The sequence below is a fragment of the Saimiri boliviensis genome, chromosome 7, assembly GCF_048565385.1.
Source record: "Saimiri boliviensis isolate mSaiBol1 chromosome 7, mSaiBol1.pri, whole genome shotgun sequence".
In the NCBI taxonomy this organism is placed as follows: Eukaryota; Metazoa; Chordata; class Mammalia; order Primates; family Cebidae; genus Saimiri; species Saimiri boliviensis.
In genome coordinates, this window is record NC_133455.1 from 24216330 (window position 1) to 24242352 (window position 26023).

Here is a 26023-nt window from a genome sequence, read left to right on the forward strand (position 1 = left end):
CTCACCACCCCCCCACCTTTACCCACCTTCAACCTCTGGCAACCACTGATGGAAATAGAAATATTTAAAACCCAACAATACTGAAGCAGGCCAGCACTTTGGGTGACCGAGGCGAGTGGATCCCTTGAGCCCAAGAGTTTGAGACCAGTCTAGACAGCATGGTAAAACCCTGTCTCTACAAAAAAATACAAAAGTTAGCTGGGTGTGTTGGCATACACCTGTAGTCACAGCTACTTGAGGGGCTGAGGTGGAGGATAGCTTGAGCCCAGGAGTTAGAGGTTGCAGTGAGCCATGATCTGCCACTGCACTCCACCACACAGCCTAGGCAACAGAGCAAGACCCTGTCTCAAAAAAAAAAAGCAGCATACATTTTATTAGACATCAGACCGATATCACTCATTGTATAGTCTCTAAAAAAACTCCGAGATACACTGATGTGTGAATGGGAGTGGGAAAGGCTTAGTATTATTATGAAAAATTCTGACCCCGTGAACCTCCTAAAAGGGTCATAAATACCCTTAGGGGGCCTGCAGACTATACTTTGGAAACCACCACGTTAGTCTGCTGGGTGAATACTAAAATTAGTCTAGCTCATCTTTTGTAATTTTTGTAGAGGCAGTGTTTCACCATGTTGCCCAGACTGGTCTCGAACTCGTGGGCTCAAGTGATCCACCCTCCTTGACCTCCCAAAGTGCCCTGTCTTTAAGTGCTATGCTTACCCACCACACTCTGAGTAAGCCCGGAGAGGAGAGGGCTGGCCCAGAGGATGGACCATAGTTTGTAGCCCTTAGAATATGCAGAGCTTGCTTCCTTTTGTCCTCAGTGCTGGGTCTTAGCGTCTCTTGTGGAAAAAACAAGATGTTTTCACACGTATAAAATATTTGTTTTGTTCACAGGTAGAAAGAATAAACACAGAAAGATTCAAACATTCACAGGATTTTCATTTATTTTTTCCTTATGTGGTTGTTTTGGAGGCCAAAACAAAACAATAACAAATGTCTCAAAATCATTTGAATTCCACTTCACACAGTATGTCAGAACTGTCTGTTGTAGCTCTCACTTTTTCTCGTCAATCTTCTGACCATGGTCTCAATTATGTCCGCAGCACATTCTGTTTTTTTTGAGATGGAGTCTCCATCTGTCGCCCAGGCTGGAGTGCAGTGGTGTGATCTCGGCTTACTGCAACCTCCGGCTCCTGGGTTCAAGCGATTCTCTTGCCTCAGCCTCCCGAGTAGCTGGGACTACAGGTGCATGCCACCACGCCTAGCTCATTTTTTTGTATTTTTAGTAGAGACAGGGTTTCACTGTGTTAGCCAGGATGGTCTCAATCTCCTGACCTTGTGATCCACCCGCCTCGGCCTCCCAAAGTGCCGGGGTTACAGGCGTCAGCCACCACGCCTGGCCAGCAGCATGTTCTTAGCACTGATTCACTCTTCTCCCCAGACAAGTTTGTGGGTTGACCCCCAAGGCCAGAAGAGGATGAAGTGTAGAGTAAACGTCATTTCTTAGATAAATAAATGTTGAGAGAACACAAGAAGGGTTTCCTCAGTTTAAAAAAAATCATCCACCTTTATTATTTACACAGCAGCCATGGAGGAGTGAAGGGTGGTTTTACTAAGAATTATGCTGGGGCAGCAGGTGTTGAACTGAGACCATCTCCAAATATGTGGTCACCCTAGTCAATGAAATAAAAAATCTTTGGTTCTAGATCTGGCTCAAAACTTCCAGCTGGCCAGGCATGGTGGCTCATGACTGTAATCCCAGCACTTTGGGAGACCGGGGGAATGGATCACCTGAGGTCAGGAGTTCGAGATCAGCCTGGCCAACATGGTGAAACCCCGTCTCTACTAAAAATACAAAAATGCTGGACATGATGGTGCACACCTATAATCCTAGCTATTCAGGAGGCTGAGGTGGGAGGATTTCTTGAATCTGGGAGGCGGAGGTGGCAGTGAGCTGAGATCATACCACTGCACTCCAGCCTGGGCCACAGAGCAAGACTCCATCTCTGTTTCAGTAAAACAGCTTGTCCTTCAAATAGTTGGTGGGTCTCGTCCAATTAATTGAAGTACTAAAGAGGAGGGGAAAAAAAGAGACTGGTCTGGGCGCAGTGGCTCATGCCTATAATCCCAGCACTTTGGGAGGCTGAGGCAGTTGGGTCACAAGGTCGGGAGATCCAGACCAACCTGGTCAACATGGTGAAACCCCATCGCTACTGAAATACAAAATAAACAACAACAACAAGAAAAATTAGCCGAACATGGTGGTGCGTGCCTGTAGTCCCAGGTACTCAGGAGACTGAGGTAGGGGAATCGCTTGAAACCAGAAGGCAGAGGTTGCAGTGAGCTGAGATCGCACCACTGCACTCCAGCCTGGCGACGGAGCAAGACTCCATCTCAGAAAAAAGAAGAAAAAAAAAAAAAAAGACTGACTTCCTCCAAGCAAGAGGGAATTCTGCTCACAGTCTGTCTTTAAACTTGAATTGCAACACTGGCTTTCCCTAGGTCTCCAGCTTTCTGGCACACACTGTAGATTTTGGACTTGCTAGCTTCTACAATTGTGTGAGCCAGTTCTTTAAAATAAGGCTCTCTCTTATATCTATATCTATGTCTACATGAATAGCTATTTCTGTATCTATATGTCTATTTCTATGTCTCTGTATCTGTATGATCTATATGTGCGCACACACACACACACGTCCTACTGATTGTTTCTCTGCAGAACTCTGACTGGTACAATGGCATCACAGTTTCCTCACCTGAAACATAGTGATTGCAACCACCTGCCAAAACTTGTTATCAACAAGACCCCATGCTAGGTACCTACATGTACTGCCCTGTTTTATCCTCCCAACAGCACCCCCAGTAGGTTCTATTAAAATCCCATTTCACAGAAGAGGAAACTAAAGCCCAGAGAAGTGAATTGACTTGGCCAAGGTCATACTGTGGGTTTGTGACCAGGCAGCAGGTCTGCGTGGTTCTAAGGGCTGTGTCTTAAGCTGAATAATTCTGCCTCAGACCTGAGCCCATCAGGCTGGGACCATCACCCCACACCCCCACTGTGATCTGCACCCCACATTTCTGTTGGTTTCAAGACACTGCCTGGGCATATGGATTAACCTAGCCCTGATTCTAGCTGGGATCTCATTTACATCAGAGTGGGCTAAAGAGGGGATAGGAAATAGAAAACATAAGTAGCTCTTACTCCTTCAGAAAGATGTTTGGCCAGGCACAGTGGCTCATGCCTGTAATCCCAGCACTTTGAGAAGCCAAGGCGGCTGGATCACCTGAGGTCAGGAGTTCAAGACCTGCCTGGCCAACCTAGCGAAACCCTGTCTCTACTAAAAATACAAAAATTAGCTGGGCATGGTGGTGCATGCCTGTAATCCTAGCTGCTAAGGAAGCTGAGGCAGAAGAATCGCTTAGAACCCGGTAGGTGAAGGTTGCAGTGAGCCAAGATTGTGCCATTGCACTCCAGCCTGGGTGGCAGAGAGCGACTCTGTCTCAAAAAAAAAAAAAAAAAAAAAAAAGTTTGACCTTACTTGTAACAAAAAGAATGCAGATTAAAACTATGATTAGAAAACTTTTTTTTAACCCATCAGATTAACAAAGCATAAAGAAATGGGATAACATAGTGATGATGGTATATGAGTAAATAGAACACTTGGGTATCTCTGTGAGAGGTATAGTCTCCAGGGAGAGCAATTTGGATGTTTATCAAAATTACAAATCTTCATACTCAGTGACAATATATTTATCATATATGTGGAAGAATAAGCATATTTATTACAGCATTCGAGAGGTTTTTTTCCCCAATTTTTTTATTGTGGCAAAATACACATAACATAAAATTTGTCATCTTAATCATTTATTTTTATTTTTAGAGAAAGTCTCACTCTGTTGCCCAGGCTGAAAGTGCAGTGGCATTATCACAGCTCACTGCAGCCCTGAAATCCTGAGCTCAGATGGATCCTTCTACCCCAGCCTCACAAGTAGCTAGGACTGCAGATACAAGCCATTGTACCTTGCTAATTTTTCTTTTTTTGTAGAAATGGAGTCTCATTATGTTGCCCAGGCTGGTCTCAAACTCCTGGCTTCACTCAATTCTCCCACCCCAGCCTCCCAAACTGCTCAGATTGCAGGTGTGAGCCACCATGCTTGGCCAACCATTCTTAAGTGTATAGTTCAGTGATATTGAAAGACATTCATAATGTATGTAACCATCACCACCATCCATCTCCAGAACTCTTCATCTGCAAAACTAAAATTCTGTACCTACCTCATTCTACACTCTCCTCAGTTCCTGGCAACCATGATTCTACATTTTGTCTCTATTTATTCAACTACTCTAAGTATCTTATGTAAATGGAATCATACAGTAATTTGTCTTTTTGTGTCTGGCTTATTTCACTTAGCATAATGTCCTCAAGGTCCATTTATGGTATGGCATATCGCAGAATTTCCTTCCTTTTTAAAGCTGAACAATATTCCTCATTATATACCACATCCTGTTTATTCATTCATTGATGGACATGGGTTGCTTCCAAATTTTAGCTATTGTGAATAATGTTATGAGCATGTGTATACAAATATCTCTTCAAGACACTGCTTTCAGTGCTTTTGGATATGTACCGAAACTGATGTGAATTCTATATTTAAGTTTTTGAGGAACCGTCATACTTTTTCCACAGCAGCTGCACCATTTTACATTCCCGCCAACAGTGCATGAGGGTTGCAATTTCTCCACCTCCTTGCCAACACTTGTTATTTTCTGTTTTGTTTTAAGAGTAGCCATTATAATGGGTGTGAGGTGGCATCTCATTGTAGCTTTAACTTGTATCGCTCTAGTGAGTAGTGATGCTGAACATCTTTTTATGTGCTTATTGGCCATTTGTATATCTTCTTTGGGAAAATATCCTTTTCCCATTTTTGAATCAGGTTATTTTGTTATTGAGTTTTGGGAGTCCTTTATATACTCTAGATATTAATTTCTTATCAGATATATAATTTTCAAAGATTTCCTCCTATTCAGTGAGTTGCTTTCTTACTCTTGATAGTGTCTTTTGATGCACAAAAGTTTTAAATTTTCATGAAGTCCAATTTATCAATTTTTTTTGTTGTTTCCTGTGTCTTTGGTGTCATATGCAAGAAATCACTGCCAAATCCAATGTCACAAAGGTTTTGCCCTATACTACTTTTTAAGAGTTTTATAATTTTAAGTCTTGCCTTTTGGTATTTATCCATTTTGAGTTAGTTTTTGTACGTGTTGTTAGGTAAGGGGACAACTTCATTCTTTTGCACATGGATATCCAGTTTTCCCAGAACTATTTGATGAAAAGACTGTCCTTTTTCCATTCGGTGGTGTTGGTACTCTTGTCAAAAGTCATTTTGACCATGTATGAGAGAGTCTGTATCTGGGCTTCATTGGTCTATATGCCTATCTTATGCCAGTACCATACTGTTTTGATTAGTGTAGATTTGTAGTAAGTTATGAAATTAGGAAGAGTGAGTCCTTCAGCCTAGCTTGTCTTTCTCAGGTTGTTTTGGCTATTTGGGGGTCCCTTGAGAGTCCACATGAATTTTAGAATGGGTTTTTCATTTCTTCAAAAAATAAATGGGATTTTGACAGCGACTGTACTTACTCTGTAGACCTCTTTGGGTAGTATTGACATTTTAATGATATTAATTCTTCCAATCCATGGACTTGGGATATGTTTCCATTATGTCTTCTTTAATTTCTTTCAGCAATATTTTGTGGTTTTCATTGTAAAAGTCTTTCACCTCCTTGGTTAAGTTAATTCCTAAGTATTTTATTCTTTTTGATGCTATTGTAAATGGAATGGTTTTGTTACTTCCTTTTCAGATTGTTCATTGTTAGTGTCTAGAAATGCAATGGATTACTGTGTATTGACTTTCTTTGTATCCCGCTACTTTGCTGAATTCATTTATTAGTTCTAACAGTTTTTTCAGGGACTCTTCAGGGTTTTCTGCATATGAAATTATATCCTCTGAAAACAATGATAATCTTCCTTCTTCCTTTCTGATTTGGATGCCTTTTATGCCTTTTTCTTGCCTAATTGCTCTGGCTAGAACTTCCAATACTACGTTGAATAGAAGTTGTGAAAGCAAGCATCCTTATCTTTTCCTGATTTTAGAGGAAAAGCTTTTAATCTCTCACCACAAGTATAATGTTCTGCAACATTGTTTTTAATAATAAGAGATTGGAAGCAATCTGAATATCTGGCGAAATTATTATATACCCACACAGCAGAGTTCTGTGTAGCTATGAAAACAGTGAGCCAGCTCTTTCTGTACTGTTAGGAAAGATGCTCAGATGTATTGTTAAGAGAAAGTAGGGGGCTGCAGGAAAAAGGGGAAATGCTATCATTTGTGTGAGAGAATGAAAGATTAGACATGTATAATTGTATTGATAAATAAGTAACTGGGATCACACATTGCTTGCCTCTGGGAAGAGAACCGTATGGCTGGGACAGAAAGGAATATCTTTTTGTTCTTAGTGACTTTTGTACCATCTCCATGCAGTATTTACTCAAAAAATATTTTAAAAGTTGAAAAACATAATGGAAACACAACATCAAAGTTGACATTCCTTTTGGGGGTAAAAAAAGCTCATTAGAAGCTTATACAAAGTGAAAAAAGGTCAGCTAATATGATAAATATGGTCACAAACTTGTAAAACGATATCTATGTGTGAATGTTACTGAAAAGAAAAAATAGAGATTATGCCTCTTAGAGTAGTCTCTCCGGGTTACCTCTCTGTGGTAAAATTACTAGTAATTTTAATTTTCTTCCGAATGTTGTTTCATAATATGTGAGTTTCCACAATGATTATTTACTTTTTATAATTAAAAAATTTATTTGAGAGATTACTCTATAAGTGTGTCTTTCTTTATGCAGTTGTTCTGAATTGTCACAATCTTTGAATTCAAACTATTTTTTTCTGGTTGAACTTCAATTGACAGAGGGATCCTAAAATCCCAGTTTAAAGATTTTCTTGTCTCAGATCTTCACAACAATAAACCCACAGTTCTACCTTCCAAGGTAGCTCTTTAAGGAATGCCATGATAAATCCTTTATAACAATTATTTGCTATGGAATAGTCATCACCTAATTTATATGATTGATAAGTTCATACTTCACATATATTCATTTTCTTAAGTCGTGAAACCCCAGCAAGCTTTCAGGAACTTGAATGTAATGAGTTGTGCATGTGTCCTCCTATTTGTTGCTAATTTATGTGTTGTCAGCGACTGGGTTTCTTTTGTTTTCCCCAGCAAGAATTGCATTTGCCTGAAAGTCACCTCATCCTGTTAAAACAGAAGTCCTGTAAGTCTTCAGTACATTGCTTTGCTGATCATCTAATCTTAAGGAAACAATTGTTTTCTTTCTAATTTGGAAGGTCCTCAACTGAAGAGACTATCAGAGCCCAGCTCAATTGACTGATGAGGAAACAGAGGATCTGAGAATTTAGATGAGGGCAGAACCGGAAACAGATACCCCATTTCCTGATTAGAGAATCTGATTCTTTCTCCACTGTCTCTTCTGAAAATTTTGATGATGTATGGCAATATGGGAGAAAAGCTGAGTGTGGTAGCCTCCAAGATATGTCCCCAATGACCCCCATGTTCTGAATTCACGTCTTACATTGAATAAGGGTGACATGTGCAAACAAAAAACTATTGTGAGAGTGGTGCTATTGTGAATTCCAAAGCCAGGTCACAAAATACATTGTTGCTTCCACTCACTTTTTCTTTGAACACTTGCTCTAGGAAAAGCCAGTCACCATGTTGTGAAGATGCCCAGGCAGCACTGTGGAGAGGTTCATGTGGCAAGGAACTGAGGCCTTCTGCCAACAGCCATCACCATCTTGTCAATTATGTGAGTGCATCATCTTGAAAGTGGATCCTCCAGCCCCAGTTAAGTCTTCAGATGAGACCACAGCCATAGCCAACATCTGACTACAACCTCATAAAAGACCCTGAGCAAGAGACACCCAACTCAGCTACTCTTGGATTCCTGACTCACAGAAGCTGTGTGGGATAACAAATGTTAATTTTTTTTTTTTTTTTTTTTTTTTTGAGACGGAGTTTCGCTCTTGTTACCCAGGCTGGAGTGCAATGGCGCGATCTCGGCTCACCGCAACCTCTGCCTCCTGGGTTCAAGCAATTCTCCTGCCTCAGCTTTTTGTATTTTTAGTAGAGACGGGGTTTCACCATGATGACCAGGATGGTCTCGATCTCTCGACCTCGTGATCCACCCGCCTCGGCCTCCCAAAGTGCTGGGATTACAGGCTTGAGCCACCGCGCCCGGCCTCAAATGTTAATTTTTTTAAGGATGCTAAGTTTTGGGGGTAATTTCTTACATAGCAAGAGAAGTACTATACTAGGAGTAATGTTCCTCAAAGTGTGGACTGTATACCATCTACCTAAAATGCCCTTGAGCTGCTTGTTAAAACTGTGGGTTCCAGGCCTCATCCCAGTCAAGTGGATCAGAACATAGCAGTGTAACGCCTAAGAATCTGCACTTTGACAAGCTTCCCTAATAGTTTCCCTAACAGCTTCTCAAATAGTTTCTACTTCCCTGATAAACTCTAAAGTTTCCCCAAACTTCAGGTATTTTGGTAGCACTCTAATTTTTTTTTTTTTTTTTTTTTTTTTGCCATATCTAGACTTCACCTTCACTATTTTATTAATCAACCTGTGGCATATAATATTTTCAATGTTCTTTTTAAAAACTGTTTTCACAGTTAGAAAAACATATTTTTCTAAATGTGAAAATAAGTATCTACATCTGATAATTAAAATGTGATACATATTTATATCATACATCACCTCAAATCATCTTGATTACATTCAGAGGGAAACATTCCATCCATTACATTCAGTGTAACACTGAGATAGAGAAAGAAAGAAATGAGATAGAGGAAGAAAGAAAATTCTTATCACTAAGTGATAAGAACAATCACAACACCCCACATTTTAACTAGATCAGTTCTAAGTGCTGACTTCTGTATAATCTCCTTGTATTCTCACTACACTCATGGGCGTAGATAAGGTGTGATTAGTGTCATTTTGCAGATGAGAACATTGTAGGAACTTATCTAAGGTCACAAGACTAGAACACAAGCCAATCTCCTGTCTTCCCACTCAAAGCTTTTTGCAAGATATGACATTCCTCTATGGCCAAAATAAACTGTAGAGAACTACAGAATAAGACACATAAAAATATAGAGGGTACACTACTGTAAAAGAATGTAACAGGACATGTAACTTGAAATGAATCATAGATCTACAATTAAAAGTTAAAACTAAAACTTTCTGAAGAAAAGTAGGAGAAACATCTTTGCAAGCTTGGGGTAGACAAAGATTTCATAGATAGGTTGCAAAAAGCACAAACTAGAAAAGAAAAAACTGGTACATTAGATCTTATCAAAATTTAAAATTTTTGCTCTTTGAAAGACACTGTTAAAAAAAACAAACCATAAAATGTTTATAATACATATACCTAATAAAGACTTGTATCTAGAATGCATAAAGAACCCTTGCAATTCAATAAGAAGACAAACAATTCCCTCCAAACTGGCAAAATATCTGGACAGATACTTCACAAAACAGGATATGAGAATGATCAATAAGCACAAGAAAAGATGGTCAACATCACTAGTCATCAGGGATACAAAAATTCACACCATAATATAAAACCACCACACACCCATTAGAATGACTGAAATTAAGCAAAATGAAAATATTACATGTTGGTGAGGATTTGGAGCAACTGGAACTATCATACATTGCTAGCAGGAATATAAAATAATATCCTTTGGAAAACTCTTTGGCAGATTGGCATAAAGAGAAACATAAACTTACCAAAATGATCCAGCGATTCTTATTCTAGGTATTTGTTTATCCAAGAGAAAGGGAAATGTAAGCCCACACAGACTGTTTGTTAGAGCATTGCAGGTAAGTATTTTAATAAATAACATTAATTGCTGAAGCAATTAATAACAATTGCAGCAAAAAGATTTGACTAACAAAATGCTTAAAAGGAAAATGTTCACTATTCACAATAGCAAAGACATGGATTCAACCCAAATGGATGTTGGGCTTAATACCTAGGTGATGGGTTGATCTATGCACCAAACCACCATGGCACACTTTTACCTATGTGACAAAACTGCATATCCTACACATGTACCCTGGAACTTAAAATGAAAGTGGAAGAAAAAAAAAAAAAAAGAAAATCTGAGGAATGAGATATTCAGGGGCTTTAAAAAATTCAGACATATTCCTGAGTATCTAGAAGGATATACACATGTTCAGGGCTGTCTACACGCTTAGGATAAACCTGAGAAGGCCCTAAGTTCTCACATCTGGCTGACCTTGATGTTTGACACAGTAGGAAGTGAAGGCTAAGATAGAGTTTTCAGCTGACAGGCTAACGGTTGAAGGTATGCCCCAACACACACACAACATTCCTTGAAAAAGACTGGAAGATTTATTGGTTGTAGGCAGTTCCAGGCATTTAATCTCTAGCAGTTCCAGGCATTTGATCATTAATTGACAACTAAACTATCTAAATCTTCAGTGGCCACACCTGTAGGCCACTAACTGGCTTATGGAAGTAGTTCAGAAAAGTCACAAAATAAACAGCAACTACAAGCAGCAGCAGCAACAAGCCCTGAAGAGGGAGTAAGATCTGATTTCATGCTCAGCTTTTGATTATAAAATTGACACATGCAAATAACAAAAAAAGTAAGGCCTATGCACAGGGGGAAAAACAGTAAAAACTGTTTGAGAAAGTCCAGACATTGAACTTCTAAAACAAAGACTTTAAATATATTTTAAATATGATCAAAGGAAATCAGATGTAAAGATCTAAGGGAAAGAATGAGAACAATGTCTCCCCAAATAAAAAATATTAATAAAGAAATTATTAAAAGGAATAAAGTAGAAATTCTGAAATTGAAAAGTAGAATAACTGAAATGAAAAATTAACTAGAGAGCACAATAGCAGATCTGAGCAGGCAAGAACATGAAGATAGGTCCATTGAGATGAGTAATGGAAGGAAAAAAGATTGAAGTAAAACGAACATAGGCTCAGGGACCTGTGAGACTCCACCAAGCATACCAATTTAGGCATAATGGTAATCCTAGAAAGAAAGGAGAAAGACAAAAGGGAAGAAAAAATACTTGAAGACATAAATGACCCCAAGCTTCCAAAATTTCATGTAAAACACTAATCTATACATCAAAGAAGCTCAATGAACTCCGAAAGAGGATATTTCAAAGAGGTCCACATCTAGACACATTCCAATTAAACAGTAGAAAACCAAAGACAAAGAGGATTTTGAAAGCAGAGAGAAGCAACCCTAACATAAAAGGTATCCTTAGTAAGACTGGTAGCTGATTTCTCATCAGAAACCGTGGTAGTCCAAAGGTAGCAGAATGATCTATTCAAAGTACTAAAACAAAGCTGTCAACCAAGAATACTATATCTGGCAAAACTATCCTTCAAAAATGAAGAAGGAATTAAGACATTCCCAGATTGTTAAACAAAACAAAACAAAACAAAAAAACAGATTTGTCACTAGCAGACCTACCCTATAAGAAATACTAAAGGGCACCTGTAATTCCAGCACTTTGGGAGGCCTAGGTGGGTGGATCACCTGAGGTCAGGAATTCAAGAGCAGCCTGACCAACATGGTGGAAGCCCATCTCTACCCAAAATACAAAAATTAGCTGGGCATTGTTCACACCTTTAATCCCAGCTACTTGGGAGGCTGATGCAGAAGAATCTCTTAAATCCGGGAGGTGGAGGTTGAAGTGAGCTGGGATCATGCCACTGCACTCCAGCCTGGGTGACAGAGTAAGAAAAAGAAAGAAAGAAAGAAAGAGAAAGAGAGAAAGAGAGAAAGAGAAAAAGAGAGAGAGAGAGAGGGAGGGAGGGAGGGAAGGAAGAGAGAGAGAAAGAGGGAGGGAAGGAGGGAGGGCCGGAGGGGGAGAGAGAGAGAAAGAAAGAAATAAAGGAGAGGGAGGAAGGGAAGGAAGAAAGGAAGGAGGAATAAAAGGAACATTTCAGGCTAAAATCGAAGGGCAGTAACAGTAATTCAAACCCACATGGGGAAATAAAGAGCATCAGTAAAGTTGGCTACATAAATAAACATAAAAGAAAGTATACACACACACACACACACATATATACATATATATATATATATATATATATATTTTTTTTTTTTTTTGAGATGGTCTCACTCTGTCACCCAGGCTAGAGTGCAGTGGTGAAACCTTGACTCACTGCAGCCTCCACCTCCTGGGCTCAAGCACTCCTCCCACCTCAGCCTCCCAAGTAGCTGGGACTACAGGCACATGCCACCATGCCCAGCTAATTTTGTTTATTTATTGCAGAGATGAGGTCTCACTATGTTGCCCAGGCTGGTCTAGAATTCCTGAACTCAAGCAATTCTCACACCTAGGCCTCCCAAAGTGCTGGGATTACAGACATGAGCTGTTGCACCTGGCCCATGTATTTTTTGTGTATAACTTTTTTTGTGTATCTGATTTCAAAGGCAATTTCATAAAGCAATAATTATAAATTTATGCTGATGGGCATACAATGCCTAAAGATGTAATCTTAACCATAACAGCTTAAGGAGAACTGAGATACATATAAGAAAATTTTTTATATATTATTGAAATTAAGTTGTTGTCAATCCAAACTAGATTGCTATACACTGAAATGATAATGGTAATCTCCAGGGCAACTACTAAGAAAATGACTCAAAGTTATATAGTGAAATAAAAGACAAAGGAAATAGAATGGTACACTAGAAAATATATATTGAACACATAAGAAGACAGTAGTGGACTGAGTGTGGTGGCTCACACCTGTAATTCTAGCACTTTGGGAGGCCAAGGCAGGTGGATCATCTGAGGTCAGGAGTTCAAGACCAGCCTGGCCAACATGGTGAAACTCCATCTCTATAAAAAAATTAAAAAGGGAAATGAGAAAATATTTTGAGTAAGAGTAAAAACACGAGGTACAAGTTGCACTATTGTGGAGAGAAGACCACTATTCCTTTGATAACAATGACTCAGACACCTTGAGCTGCTTTTGTTTGATGAGTTTTCCTTAGGTCTGGACAGGTTTACCAGCTTTTGAATTACCTCTTCTTGTTTATATAACAGCCCTCTAGGAACACACTGTCTGAGGAATTAGGGATTTTTTCCTGGGAGACTTTGGAGTTTGTCCTTTGAGAAGATATACAGTTGTTCTCTCTGCCCTTTTTGGCCTCCCTAGTTATTGTACCGATTAGACATCTAGTATTTTCGTGGAGGGATGAGCTATGTGACCAAGGGACTCTTTAAAGTTGTGCGCCTTTATATTTTTTAACAAGGGTTTAACTTCTTACTTAACCAAGCCTCACCTTTTACCAGCTTCTGTGGCAAAGTCAAGAGGTACTTATCTGCTCCCAGCACAGTGCCAGGGACCTAAGAGTGACTTCAGATGGAAGTGCCATCCCATCAGCATGGCTAGCAGACTAGGGACTTTCCATCAATGTTTTAGTTCCCTTTCCCTCTTTTTTTTCTTTAAATCATGTGAAATTTGCTCATACGAATTGGGTCATTCTTGTCATACCCAACTGAAACAGAGTCAAGAGGCTCAGGGAGAAAAAGCACTCAGGGCACATAGCATTGCTCCAGGAATGTATTAATAATTCTCTGTAAGCCTGGCTGCTCAAACTGCCTGCTGTCACCTGAAACCAGTGTTACTAAAACAACCTGCTGTGACTCTAAGACTAATGTTACCCACCCCTGTCACTTATCAATTAGAACTTGCCAGCTCCTTTAAACTTTATCAGTGCCAATTAACTTCCTTTCAAAACAATACATAACATTTCTCCATTTTATAAAAACTCCTAACTTTGTTTGTTCTTTAGACATTCTGAAGACTACCTGTTCTATGTGTATGCCTTGAAGTGCAATCCTTCTTTCTCAAATAATAAACTTTAAGTTTAGAGGTTCACCTCTATATTTTGACTTTGACACTCCAACTTAAGTTTCCCAAAGAAAAAAAGACAACCCTGTTTTTGAATTTAAATCCATGGTCTTTTTTTTTAAGTGCCATTTTCATAACTACTAGAATACTGTCTTGATAAGAATAGGATTTAGAACACAGTTGATTGGGGAACTGCTTGTACGTGGCACATGCTTTTTATTTTCACTATTTTAGGCTAAGGGGCAGCTTGTCAGTCTCTATTCCAGTCTCCTTTAAAATATTCACTTTTGTTTTAAGAATCTGAGGGGGGAAATCATGATGCATTGCTCTGGTGTGAAATAAAACCCATCTGGCTTTTGGCATGCCCCCATTTCCCAGACAGATGGATAATGTGGTGGGCTGGAGGCAACTGCCTTTAAAGTGTGCAATTTAGTGGGGTTTTAAAAAAGTATATTCACAGGGTTGTGCAACTATCACATCTAATTTTAGGACATTTTTATCCCCTCTAAAAGAGTCCTCATATGTATTAGCAGTCAATCTCCATTCCCACTCCCCATCCCCATTCTCAAAAGACCACTGATCCACTCTCTGTCTCTATGGATTTGCCTATTCTGGATATTGCATGTAAATGAAATCATACGATATATACAACATGTGGCCTTCTATGCCTGGACTGTTACACCAAACACAGTGTTTTTAAGGTTCATCCATATTACAGCATGAGTCAGTACTGCATTTCTTTTTTATTGACAAATAATATTCCATTGTATGGATATACCATATTTTGTTTATCCATTCATATCAGTTGGTAAACATTTGACTTGTTTCCAATTTTTGGCTATTATGAATAATAACGGTATGAACATTTAAATACAAGTTTTGCATAAAGCATTTGTTATTTATTTATTTATTTATTTGAGACAGTATCTCATTATTTCTACCAGGCTGGAGTGCAGTGGCATGATCTTGGATCAGTGCAACCTCCATCTCCTGGGCACAAGTGACCCTCCTGCCTCGGCCCCCTAAGTAGCTGGGATGACAGGTGCAAGACACCGTACCCAGCTAATTTTTATATTTGTGTGTATGTGTAGAGATGGGGTTTTACCATGTTGCCCAGGCTGATATTGAACTTCTGAGCTCAAGTGATTCACCTGCCTTGGCCTCCCATAGTGCTAGGATTACAGGCGTGAGCCACCATGCCCAGCCTGCATGGAGCATTTTTTTTTCCTCTTGGGCATTCACCTAGCAGTGGTATTACTGGGTCAGGTGATAACTCTACTTTAAACTTTTAAGGGGTTGCCAAATTGTTTTCCATAGTGGCTACACCATTTTACATTCCCACTAGCAGTGTCCAAGTGTTTCAATTTATCCACATCCTTGTCAACGCACTTGAGGGCTCAAGCAATCCTCCTGCCTTTGTCTCTCAAAGTGCTCGGATTACAGGCTTGAGTCACCACGCATGGCCTCTACCTTCTGTTTCTATGAGTTTTACCACTTTTGAGACCTCCTGTATAGAGGAATCATGTAATCTTTCTTGTTGTTACTGGCTTATCTCACTAAGCATAATGTTCTTAAGCCTTGTCCATATTGTAGCTTCTGTTGGAATGCCATTCATTTATATGGGAGAATGATATTCCATTGCATGGATAGACCACATTTTGTTTACCCATTCATCTGTTGATGGACACATGGGCTGCTTCCACTGTTTGGCTATTGTGAATGATGCTGCTACGAACATTTGTTGTTCATATTTTTGAGTCCCTGTTTTTAATTCTTTTTGTATATACCTAGGAGTGGAATTGCCAGATCATAGAGCAATTCTACATTTAACTATCAAAGGAACTGTCAGTGGCAAATTTTAAAAGTGCTGTATCTCATACAGCTGAATTGGAAGTGAAGATGACGTGCTCTGGAAAAAAACTGAGTTCAGGGAGTCAAAAAGTGGATCCAGCACGACAGATACAATGCCATTGAGGACACATGTGTAGAGTTTGAATGAAATTGTTCCATAAGTATGATGAACAAAAGTAGCATTTGTAAATAGGTTATTGTTTTATGTAATGTGCTATGTTAAATGTATGCAGTCACATTAATAAATTAAAATTTTAAATAGACATTAAACATTTTTATCTAGTTCTATAAAATATACTATAGTAAGATGACTCAGCCAGGTGCAATGGCTCACTGCTGTAATCCCAGCATTTTGGGAGGCCGAGGTGGCCAAATCACCTGAGGTTGGGAGTTCAAGACCAGCCTGACCAACATGGTGAAACCCCATCTCTACTAAAAATTCAAAATTAGCCAGGTGCGGTGGTGCATGCCTGTAATCCCAGCTACTTGGGAAACTGAGGCAGGAGAATCACTTGAACCCAGAGGCAGAGATTGCAGTGAGCCGAGATTGCGCCATTGCACTCCAGTCTGGGCAACAAGAGCAGAACTCCATCTCAAAAAAAAGATGGTTCAAAAGTATGCTTTTTGTTGCTACTTTTTTAAATTAAACATTTAATTTTTGTATAATTTTGAATTTACAGGAGAGTGATAAAGACAGAACAGAGGGTTCTAGTATACCCTTTGCTCAGCATCCCCTGATTTTTGAAATACTGTATATGTTTAAGATGTACAACTGCATGATTTGATATATGTGTACATTGTAAAATAATCACAGTCAAGCTAATGAACATATCCATACCTCATATACCTACCTTTTTTGTGTGTGTGTATGGTGAAAATGCTTAGAATCTACCCTCTTAGGAAATTTCAAGTATTGTTACCTATATCACCTTGTTGTACATTAGATCTCCAGAATTTATTCATATTGTATAACTGAAACTTTTTACACCTTGATCAAACATCTCCTATATCTCCTTTCTTCCAAAAACTTGTTTTTGATCTTGTATTAAGATCTTGCTTATAGTGGGGGGTTGGCATTTATTTGCTTCATACAATCATTTGCCATGCACATGAATATCCACCATCTTGTTTAATCTCCACAGCAGACCTGTAGGTTGGTATCTGTCTCTATTTTATAGATGAGGCAACTGAGACTCAAAGAGGGAAAATAACCTGTCTACCATCACACAGGTAGTAACTCACAGAGTGGGGTGTGTCTGACTCTAAAGCTGGTGCCCAATACGCAATGGCTGACAGCTGGGCAGGATGACAGGATTTTTGTAGGTGTGGGAAAGGTATAAAGTAGGTACCCTGCCTTGATATTACAATGTAACTTGCAGGGAGAAAGTGAGCATGTATTCAACAGTAGAAAGTATAGTTCAACATGCTGCTTGGTTAAGAATGTAGAGTGTTGTACAGATGCTGGCACGGGGGGGATTATGGGAGGACTGGAGGACTCTGGGAACTTTCTCAGAGGCCTTAACAAATAGGATACCATTAATGTCAATCAAAACTTGTCCTTCTCACTCCACCTTCTAGGAACCTTCCCTACCCACAGCCTTCCCTCCTCAGCAGCTGTGTTCCCTGTTATGGACTGCCATATGCTCTGGCTGACAGAGCAGGAGCACCGTCATCTCGGACAAACACTGCCACTTTAAGTTTCAGCTCTTTTTCTAATCTCATGCATTTCAAGGAAAACATTTCTCTTCTAATAACAGGCAGCCAGGAAAAGCAGACAGTAAAACACAGTTAAGTCAGCTCAGGCACAGAGGGAGGGGGGAAAGTCTCTTGGGTAACCACCAAACTTCATATCCATACAATGGGCCCCAGTAAAACAGTGGGCCCTAATAAGTAGATTCCCTTCCCTTTAGGTGCAATAAGATAGGAAAGCTAAATGCAGACTCAGGGGGCCAGAAAATGCAGCAGCAGGAAAATGTATGGGAGCAGACACACAATTCTCCTTCCCAGATAAGCAAGACAAAGAGACACAGAAACATTCTGAGCCTGTGATAAGCTCTCCCACCCTGAACGCTTAAAAACTCAGTCTGTAAGAGAGAGTGCCTCTGACCTAACTTGTCCGGAAGCCCCTCTTAGGTTTATTCTCCAAAATAAACTTGTCTTTAACTGTTGAACCACTTTTCATGTTTCTTTCCTCTTTCTTTAATTCTTACACTGGCCACAGGTGATTGGTCCAGATGGCTAGCTCTGGACCAAACTGCAACCAATATCTTTCTGTGGCACGTCTCCATGATCCATATAAGCTAGTTTAAAAAGATGTACTGTGGCAATCAGAAGCTTCTCTTAGAAGGTAGAAAACTTGACATGATTCATGACTGAGCAGTTGTAAGAATGCCATGTAATTAGGTAAGGACCACAGCAAGCCAACATTTTAATTATACATTAATATTTTCAAATCTCAAGGACATTTGATATTGTTTGGATATTTGTCCCCTCCAGATCTCATGTTGAAATGTAATCTCAAGTATTGGAGATGGAACCTAGCAAGAGGTGTTTGGATCATGGGAATGGATCCTTCATGAATGGCTTAGCACCATTCCTGTGGTGGTGAGTAAGTTCATGAAACATCTGATTGTTTAAAAGTGTGTGGTAGCCAGATGTGGTGGCACACACCTGTGATCCCAGCATTTTGGGAGGCTGAGGTCGGTGGATCACCTGAGGTCAGGAGTTTGAGACCAGCCTGGCCAACATGGTGAAACCTCATCTCTACCAATTTACAAAAATTAGCTAAGTGTGGTGGTGGGTGCCTGTAATCCCAGCTACTTGGGAGGCTGAGGCAGGAGAATTGTTTGAACCTGAGAGGCTGAGGTTGCAGTGAGCCAAGATTGCACCATTGCACTCTATCCAGCCTGGGCAGCAAGAGAGAAACTCTATCTCAAAAAAAAAAAACAAAAAACAAAAAACAACTGTGTGGCACCACCCCCCCACCCCTTGCTCCCTCTTCGCCTTCCATCATGATCCTAAGTTTCCTGAGGCCCTTACCAGAAGCAGATGTCAGCGCCATGCTTCCTGTACAGCCTACAGAACTGTGAGCCAATTATATCTTTGTTCTTTATAAATTACCCAGTGTCAGGTATTCCACCATTACAGCAATGCAAAAATGGCCTAATACAATCCAATTAAAAAAATGGGTGAGGGATTTGCATAGACATTTCCCCAAGGAAGATATGCCAATGGCCGATAAGCACATGAAAAGATGCTCAACATTGTTAGTTATTAGGGAAATGCAAATCAGACCACTTCACACTCACTAGGATGGCTATTATCAACAAGTGTTGAGGAGAATGTGGAGAAATTGGAATCCTTGTACATTGCTGGTGGGAATGTAAAATGGTACAGCTGCTGTAGAAAACAGTTTGGCAGTTCCTCAAAAACTTAAACATAGTTACCATATGACTCAGCAACCCTTCTCCTATTTATATACTCAAAAGAATTGAAAACAGGGACTCAAAGGGACATACTGTAGACCAATGTTTATAGCAGCATTATTCACAATAGCCAAAAAGGTGGAAACAGCCCACGTGTCCATCAACAGATGAATGGATTAACAAAATGTGCCATATAAGTACAAAGAAATATTATTCAGTCATATAAAAGAATGAGGTTCTGATAGATGCTACAACACGGATGAACCTTGAAACCATTATGTTGAGTGAAATAAGCCACACAAAACGATCAAGTATTGTATGATTCCACTCTTATCAGGTAGCTAGAGTAGGCAAATTCATAGAAATAGGTAGTAGAATAGGCCTGGTCCAGTGGCGTGCACCCGTAATCCCAGCACTTTGGAAGGTTGAGGCAGGAGGATCACTTGAGGCAGGAGGATCACTTGAGGCTAGGAGTTCAAGACTAGCCTGGGTAACATAGCAAGACTCTGTCTCTACAAAAAATAAAAATAAAACTTAGCTGGGCATGGTGGTATGCACATGTAGCTTCAGCTACTCAGGAGGCTGAGGCGGGAGGATTGCTGAGAAGGTTGAGGCTGCAGTGAGTCATGATGATTGCATCACTGCATGCCAGTCTGGACAGCAGAGTGAGACCCTGTCTCTAAAAAATAAAAATAAAAAAAGAAAATAGAATAAAGGATACCAGGGGCTGGGATGAGGGAGAAATAGGGAGTTATTACTCAATGGGTAGAGTTTCTCTTTGGGATGATCAAAAAAGTTCTGGAATTCAATAGCATGATGGTTATATAACATAATGAACATACTTGATGCCACTAAACTGTACACTTCAAACGTTATGATACATAGTTAAGGACTGAATGTTTGTGTCCATCCCAAATACACATGTTGAAGCCCTAACCCCATAATGTATATTTGAAAATGGGGCTTTGGGGGAGTAATCAGGGTTACAGAAAGTCATGCAGGTGGGGCTGACATGATGAGATAGTGCCCTTATAGGAAAATATACCGGAGAGCTTGCTTTCTCTCTTTATGCTTATGTGCCAAGGAAAGAGCATGTGAGCATACAGAGAGAAGATGGCCATCTGCAAACCGGGAAGAAAGCCCTCACCAGAGGTCTGGGGTTACAGGTGTGAAGCACCACGCCTGGCCCCTAAAGGGGCTATTTAGAATGAGTACAATGAATATTCATAGAGCCCTGGAAAGCCCCACTTGACACCAGGATTTATAGAAAAGGAGGGGTGGTTAGAGCAAAAGCCTTCAGAGACTTTTGAATCCACCATTGGAAAGGTACCAGATTGCCCAGCTCCCTCTCCCAGCAATGTCACAATGGGGCTACTGACAAGTGTTTGGATTGGATGTCTGTAGACAAGTGTCCACCCTCTCAGCCAATCAGCTGTGGCCAGGAATCATGTGATACCAAATGCAGTGCACAGCAGGGATGGGGAGATTCCTTTAGAAATAAGTGTGAGTGGGGCAAGTTGTAACTGACTCTCCAGTATGAGGCGAGAAGGAGCCATGATTAAGTTCAAACTATTATTGTGACGGACACATAGTTGTTGTTCCATTAATACTTACTCGATAAATAATACATTGGAGCTTGGGTACCACCATATAATTAGTTTTCCCAACATTTGATTTGCTTAAAGTATCCAGTGTTTCAATAATTTCCATTTCTCCTACCATACCCACAATGGGTGGTTTCTTTTGAGACACTCAAAGAAAGCCTAGCAATTATGGACTTAGGCTGTGGAGACAGACGGCCTGGGTTTTAAGTCCAGATCAAGTCTTTCCTGTCAGTGTGACCTTGTGCAAGCAAACCTACCCTTCTCTGAGCCTTGTTTCCTCATCTTACAAAATAAAAATAAAAATCACACCTGTTTCATAGAATTGTTGCAAAGATCAAGGGGGACCATGGTGAAATACACAGCCAGGGGCCTGGCATACATTCAATTTTGGATTTTCAAGTCCTTTTATGGATTTGGTATGAGATTGTTCTCAGTTCTCAGATTGGTTTCCTTGTACCCTCTTCCAACTTCCCCCTCCCTTTGTCAACAATGAAAGAAAAAAAAAGTTTCCTTCTTCCTTTAGTTCCTTGTAAGTTCCGATTCAATCGTCATCCTCATAGCTCCTGCCAGCTGCCATCATGGATTATCTTGGCAGTTTTCTGTTGTATCATTTTTCTGCTTTTCTCTTCATTTGTTCCCACTCGATCAGTGGTTTTCACTTCATGGTGCTGGGAAGCTTTTTAAAAATACCCAGGGCCAGGCTCAGTGGCTCACGCCGTAAGCCCAGCACTTTGGGAGGCTGAGACAGGCGTATCACCTGAGGTCAGGAGTTTGAGACCAGCCTGACCAACATGATGAAACCCTGTCTCTTCTAAAAATACAAAAAATTAGCTGGGCATAGTGGCAGATGCCTGTAATCCTAGCTACTCAGGAGGCGGAGGCAGGAGAATCATTTGAAACAGGGAGGCAGAGGTCGCAGTGAGCTGAGATTGCTCCATTGCACTCCAGCCCGGGCAACAAGAGCAAAACTCCAGCTCAAAAACAAAACAAAACAAAACAAAACAAAACCCTGAGGCCGGGTGCAATGGCTCACGTCTGTAATCCCAGCACTTTGGGAGGTCGAGATGGGAGGATTGCTTGAGCCCAGGAGTTTGAGACCAGCCTGGGCAACATAACAAGACCCCATCTGTACAATAAATAAATTAGCTGGTATGAGCCTGTGGTCCCAGCTACTCGAAAGTTTGAAGTGGGAGGATTGCTTTAGCCCAAGAGGTCAGGGCTGCAGTGAGCTGTGCTCATGCCACTGCATTCCAGCCTGGGCAATAGAGCAAGAACCTGTCTCAAAAATAAATAAATAAATATTGAAAAAGTAAAAAACACCCAGGCTTGGCCTCACCTCCAGAGAGTTGGGTTCAATTTGTTTGAGATACAACCAGGTGATTCTTATATGCAGCCTGAATTGAGAACCATTCATTCAACAAATATTTATAGAGTACCTTCTATGTGCCAGATACTGTTCTAGTACTAGGACACATCAGTGAAACCTCATGGAGCTTAAGTTCTGAAGGGGGCAGAAATTCTAGTGAGAGGTGGGCTAGGAGAACTATTGAACTAGCTAGGATCTTGAGGGGAGAGACTTTATTTTTTTCCTATTTTTATGTAGAAATCACCCAATAACGCTTGTTGAAAGGATGAGTGATCTTTGGCCTTCTCATACCTAACTTACATTTTTTTTCTTGATTCGTTTCACTAGACCCTCAGCTCCACGATGACAATGACGGGTTGAGTTGGTCTGTCATACCTCCAGTGCCTATTACAGTGCCTGGCACATAGGCGCTCAAGAAACAGTACTTAAATGCATGGCTGTATTTGTTATAGCAGCTCGGGTTTCAAGAGTGATTACTGATAACATTAATGAATCCCTGCAAATAACATTTAGACAGGCGTCGTCAACAAAAGGGTATTCTTTGGTTCCTGGACAACCATTTCACAGACTGGTGTGCCTTACAGGCATCTCAGTAGTGCATCACCAGCCAGAGAGCCTGTGAACTCCTCCGAGCAGAAAGGCTCTCCCTGCCCCCTCTCCCCGCGCAGCTCGCTCTGCCCTCCGCCTCCTCCTCTCCGCCCACTCTCGCCGCGGTCTCCTGGCGGCGGCGGCTTTGTCTCGTGGGCTAGTCCCCAGCGGCTCCCTCCCCAGCAGCTGCTGCCCGCGAGAGGAAGCCGCGCGGGTGCTGTCCAGCATCCCGGTGCTGAAAACCGGAGGGCTCGTCATCCACCACTACCATGTAAGAGCCATGAGAAGGGCTCGTCCTGGCGCAGCGCGGACATGGAGGAGGACTTATTCCAGCTAAGGCAGCTGCCGTGAGTATCATGGGGGCGAGCAAGAGGCAGACAGGCTTTCTTTTAAAAAACGAAAACCTGCAGGGGGGGTGGGGGGGGTGCATCTCTACATAGCTTCTTGAATTTAAAGGGAACTGTTTCAGAGGAAGGAATTAGGGCCTGGAGGAGACAAGCCATTTTCCTTCCCCAGCAGCCCAGCTTCTGTATCTCTGACTCAGTTCCATTTTTCAGATCTGTCAGGACCTTATGGGGAACGACGGGGTTTATGATTTCCCTTTTAATTCTCTCAATCCTGAAGGGATTTTGAGATGTGTGCTTTAAGAAAGCATTAGCTGCGGTTTTGAAATGTGAACAGAATTGGTGAGTCCATGCAATGACATCGGTCCTTTCCAGCCCTAATCCTATGCTGTGAAATCCATAATTTTTCTGCAAGGTCTTTTGGAACGGAATGATACTGATGTTGCAAACTGGTTGCTAAAAAACTGGAATGCCTTCCTAGAGGAGAGGGTTGGGCAAAGTCCTGTTGTTTATGAAGTGTATGAATGAGAAGGCTGTGCACGGTGGCTGAAACCTCTTGCCTTCTTCTGAATGAAAGGTTTTTGTAGCAGCTAGCTAGAGTGAGACTCACCATCGGAACATCAGGAATATACTCCTTTGAGGATGGGGATTTTTAAGGAAAACCAAATTTGCTCTGAGAATCTTGGGGGAATACCAAGCAATGGAAAGGACAGGAGCCTTGTAGAGGGGCTTACAGACTTTTCCTACCACAACCAGATAGTGATCTGTTAAGTAAATTCGAAGAGTATGAAAGGGGGCATTAAAAAGAACATTGCTGGGGGAAGGAGGTTGTTTTAATTTTTAGAATCACTAAGCCATTTGTGTGGTAAGAGTAGATTCCCTTTGGGTTTGCTAGAAAGGATAAATTATTGTTAGTATGTGTGTATTTTCTTGACTTTAAAAATGGTGGATTTTTTTTCTATAAGCTACTGAGGAATTCTCCCAAGTGACTTTTAGTGTGACTGATACAGTTCTCTGAGACTCTGAGTACTGAAGGTGATTGTAATGTTTACTTTTCAATCAGTGTAAAATTAATTTTCACTTAAAATTTTAATTAAAATTTGCTTTAAATCTTTTACTAATTGATGTACAAATGGCATATCTGATTATGTAATACAGCATTATTTCACAAATGCTAAAGGATGTTTAGTTATAATATCCAGAGGTCGATATAAGAGCACATAAAAATGTAATGGTCTGATTACAAATTTCCCAAGGAAAACATACTTTTTTGAGAATGAATATCATGTTCAAAAATAAAACTATTATCCCCAAATAAAAAATAGTTTAGTATCGGAAATGTGAACTGTGGTACTCAGAATAAGATTGCATATTGGAACTGTGGTTTTCCTGGGATACATTTTTCAATAATGTCAGAGCATGTGAACTTTTCAAAGATTCATGTGTATATGAACTTTGCAAAAGGGTCATGCATATTTAATCTATTAATATATAGACCAGACATTATCATAATTCCTTCCTTAATTGAAAAAAGGAAAAATAGGAAGTTCTTACTTATTTAAATTTAAACATTTAGGCTTTTATAGGAATATAATATAATATACCAATAAATAAAGGTAAATAAGGTTCAAAGAAAAGCACAAGAATAAAAAGTAAGTCTCCTTTCTTTTCAAGCCCCAGTCCTATTCCCCAGAGTTAAGTTTCTTGATTGTTCTTTCTGTGTTTAATAGGCATAAGAGCATATATTATCTATTAGAGAGGCCAAATTGTATACTGGTTAAGTACATTATCTCTAGAATCAGACATACTTGGATTCAAATCCTTTCTCTGCCACATCCTGGCTGTGTGACTTTAAGCAAGTGATTTAACCTTTCTGAGACTATTTCCTTAGCTACACAATGAAGAACATAACAGTACTTAATTCATAAGGTTATTGTGAAGCTCAATGAAATAATGCATGCTAAGGCAGGCACAAAGCACTCAATGCATATTAGCTATTATTATTACATCTGAAAAACTATAAAAACAAAATACATAGGTTCACTACACCAGACTCCTCAAAATCTTAATCTGCAAACCCCAAATGACATTTGAATCAAGTCAAAATTAGCCCTGAAATGTGTTGACCTCAATTTCTAAAAAAAAAAAAAAGAGTAAGCTAAAAGGAATGGCCACATGAATCTGAGTGGGTTACAAATCACGATTCAGATGTTTTTTAAACCACACCCTTCGTATATTATGCACAGATTGCAGGCAGCAGATTTCCCGAGAGCAATATGGCTAAAAAAAAAAAAAAAATTCAGAGTGCCTTGCAGAGGGTTGGCAAGAGTGGACTTTGGAACAGGCTGAGTCCCGTGGGAGGCCAAGTGTTAGCAGATTATAAGCCACTAAGTAGTTTACATGGTTGGGGAACGGGGAGAGGGAGTGAAGGTGTCTAAGAGAATAGTCCTTCCTCCCACTTGAAGGCACCTCACCTTCACGCAGCTCTGGGGTGGTTCATTCGAGACCACAAAAAACCACTGCCACTCACATGCTGTCCACTCTGGGACAGCACCACATAGAGGAGATATGAGAGGCTGAGAGTTTGCATCCAGTTCTCCCTTTTTGTGTGACCTTGTTCAAATCAGACTTTTCTAGGTCTATTCTTTCTAGGATGATTTCTTGAAAGCAAGTTTGTAGACCTTGATTGACCGATTGCTTCATTCATTCATTAATTCATTCACTGATTTAGTTGGATACTATCCTAAGTACAAAGGATTCTACAGCTGAGTGAGGTAGAATGGTTCTTGCCCTTAAGCAACTCACAATCTAGAGCTGCAATGTCCAG

The 26023-nt window shown here is 40.3% G+C and overlaps 1 protein-coding gene across 1 annotated transcript in view; it reads left to right on the forward strand.

The window, feature by feature from the left end:
- The first annotated feature begins 22878 nt into the window (after nt 1–22878).
- SVOP (SV2 related protein) overlaps nt 22879–26023 on the forward strand; it is a 104075-nt gene continuing 100930 nt past the window's right edge. Inside the window, exon 1 of the mRNA XM_003932278.3 lies at nt 22879–23199. Within this exon, the coding sequence (XP_003932327.1) occupies nt 23165–23199 (35 nt within the window). The 5' untranslated portion in view covers nt 22879–23164. The remainder of the gene's footprint in view (nt 23200–26023) is intronic.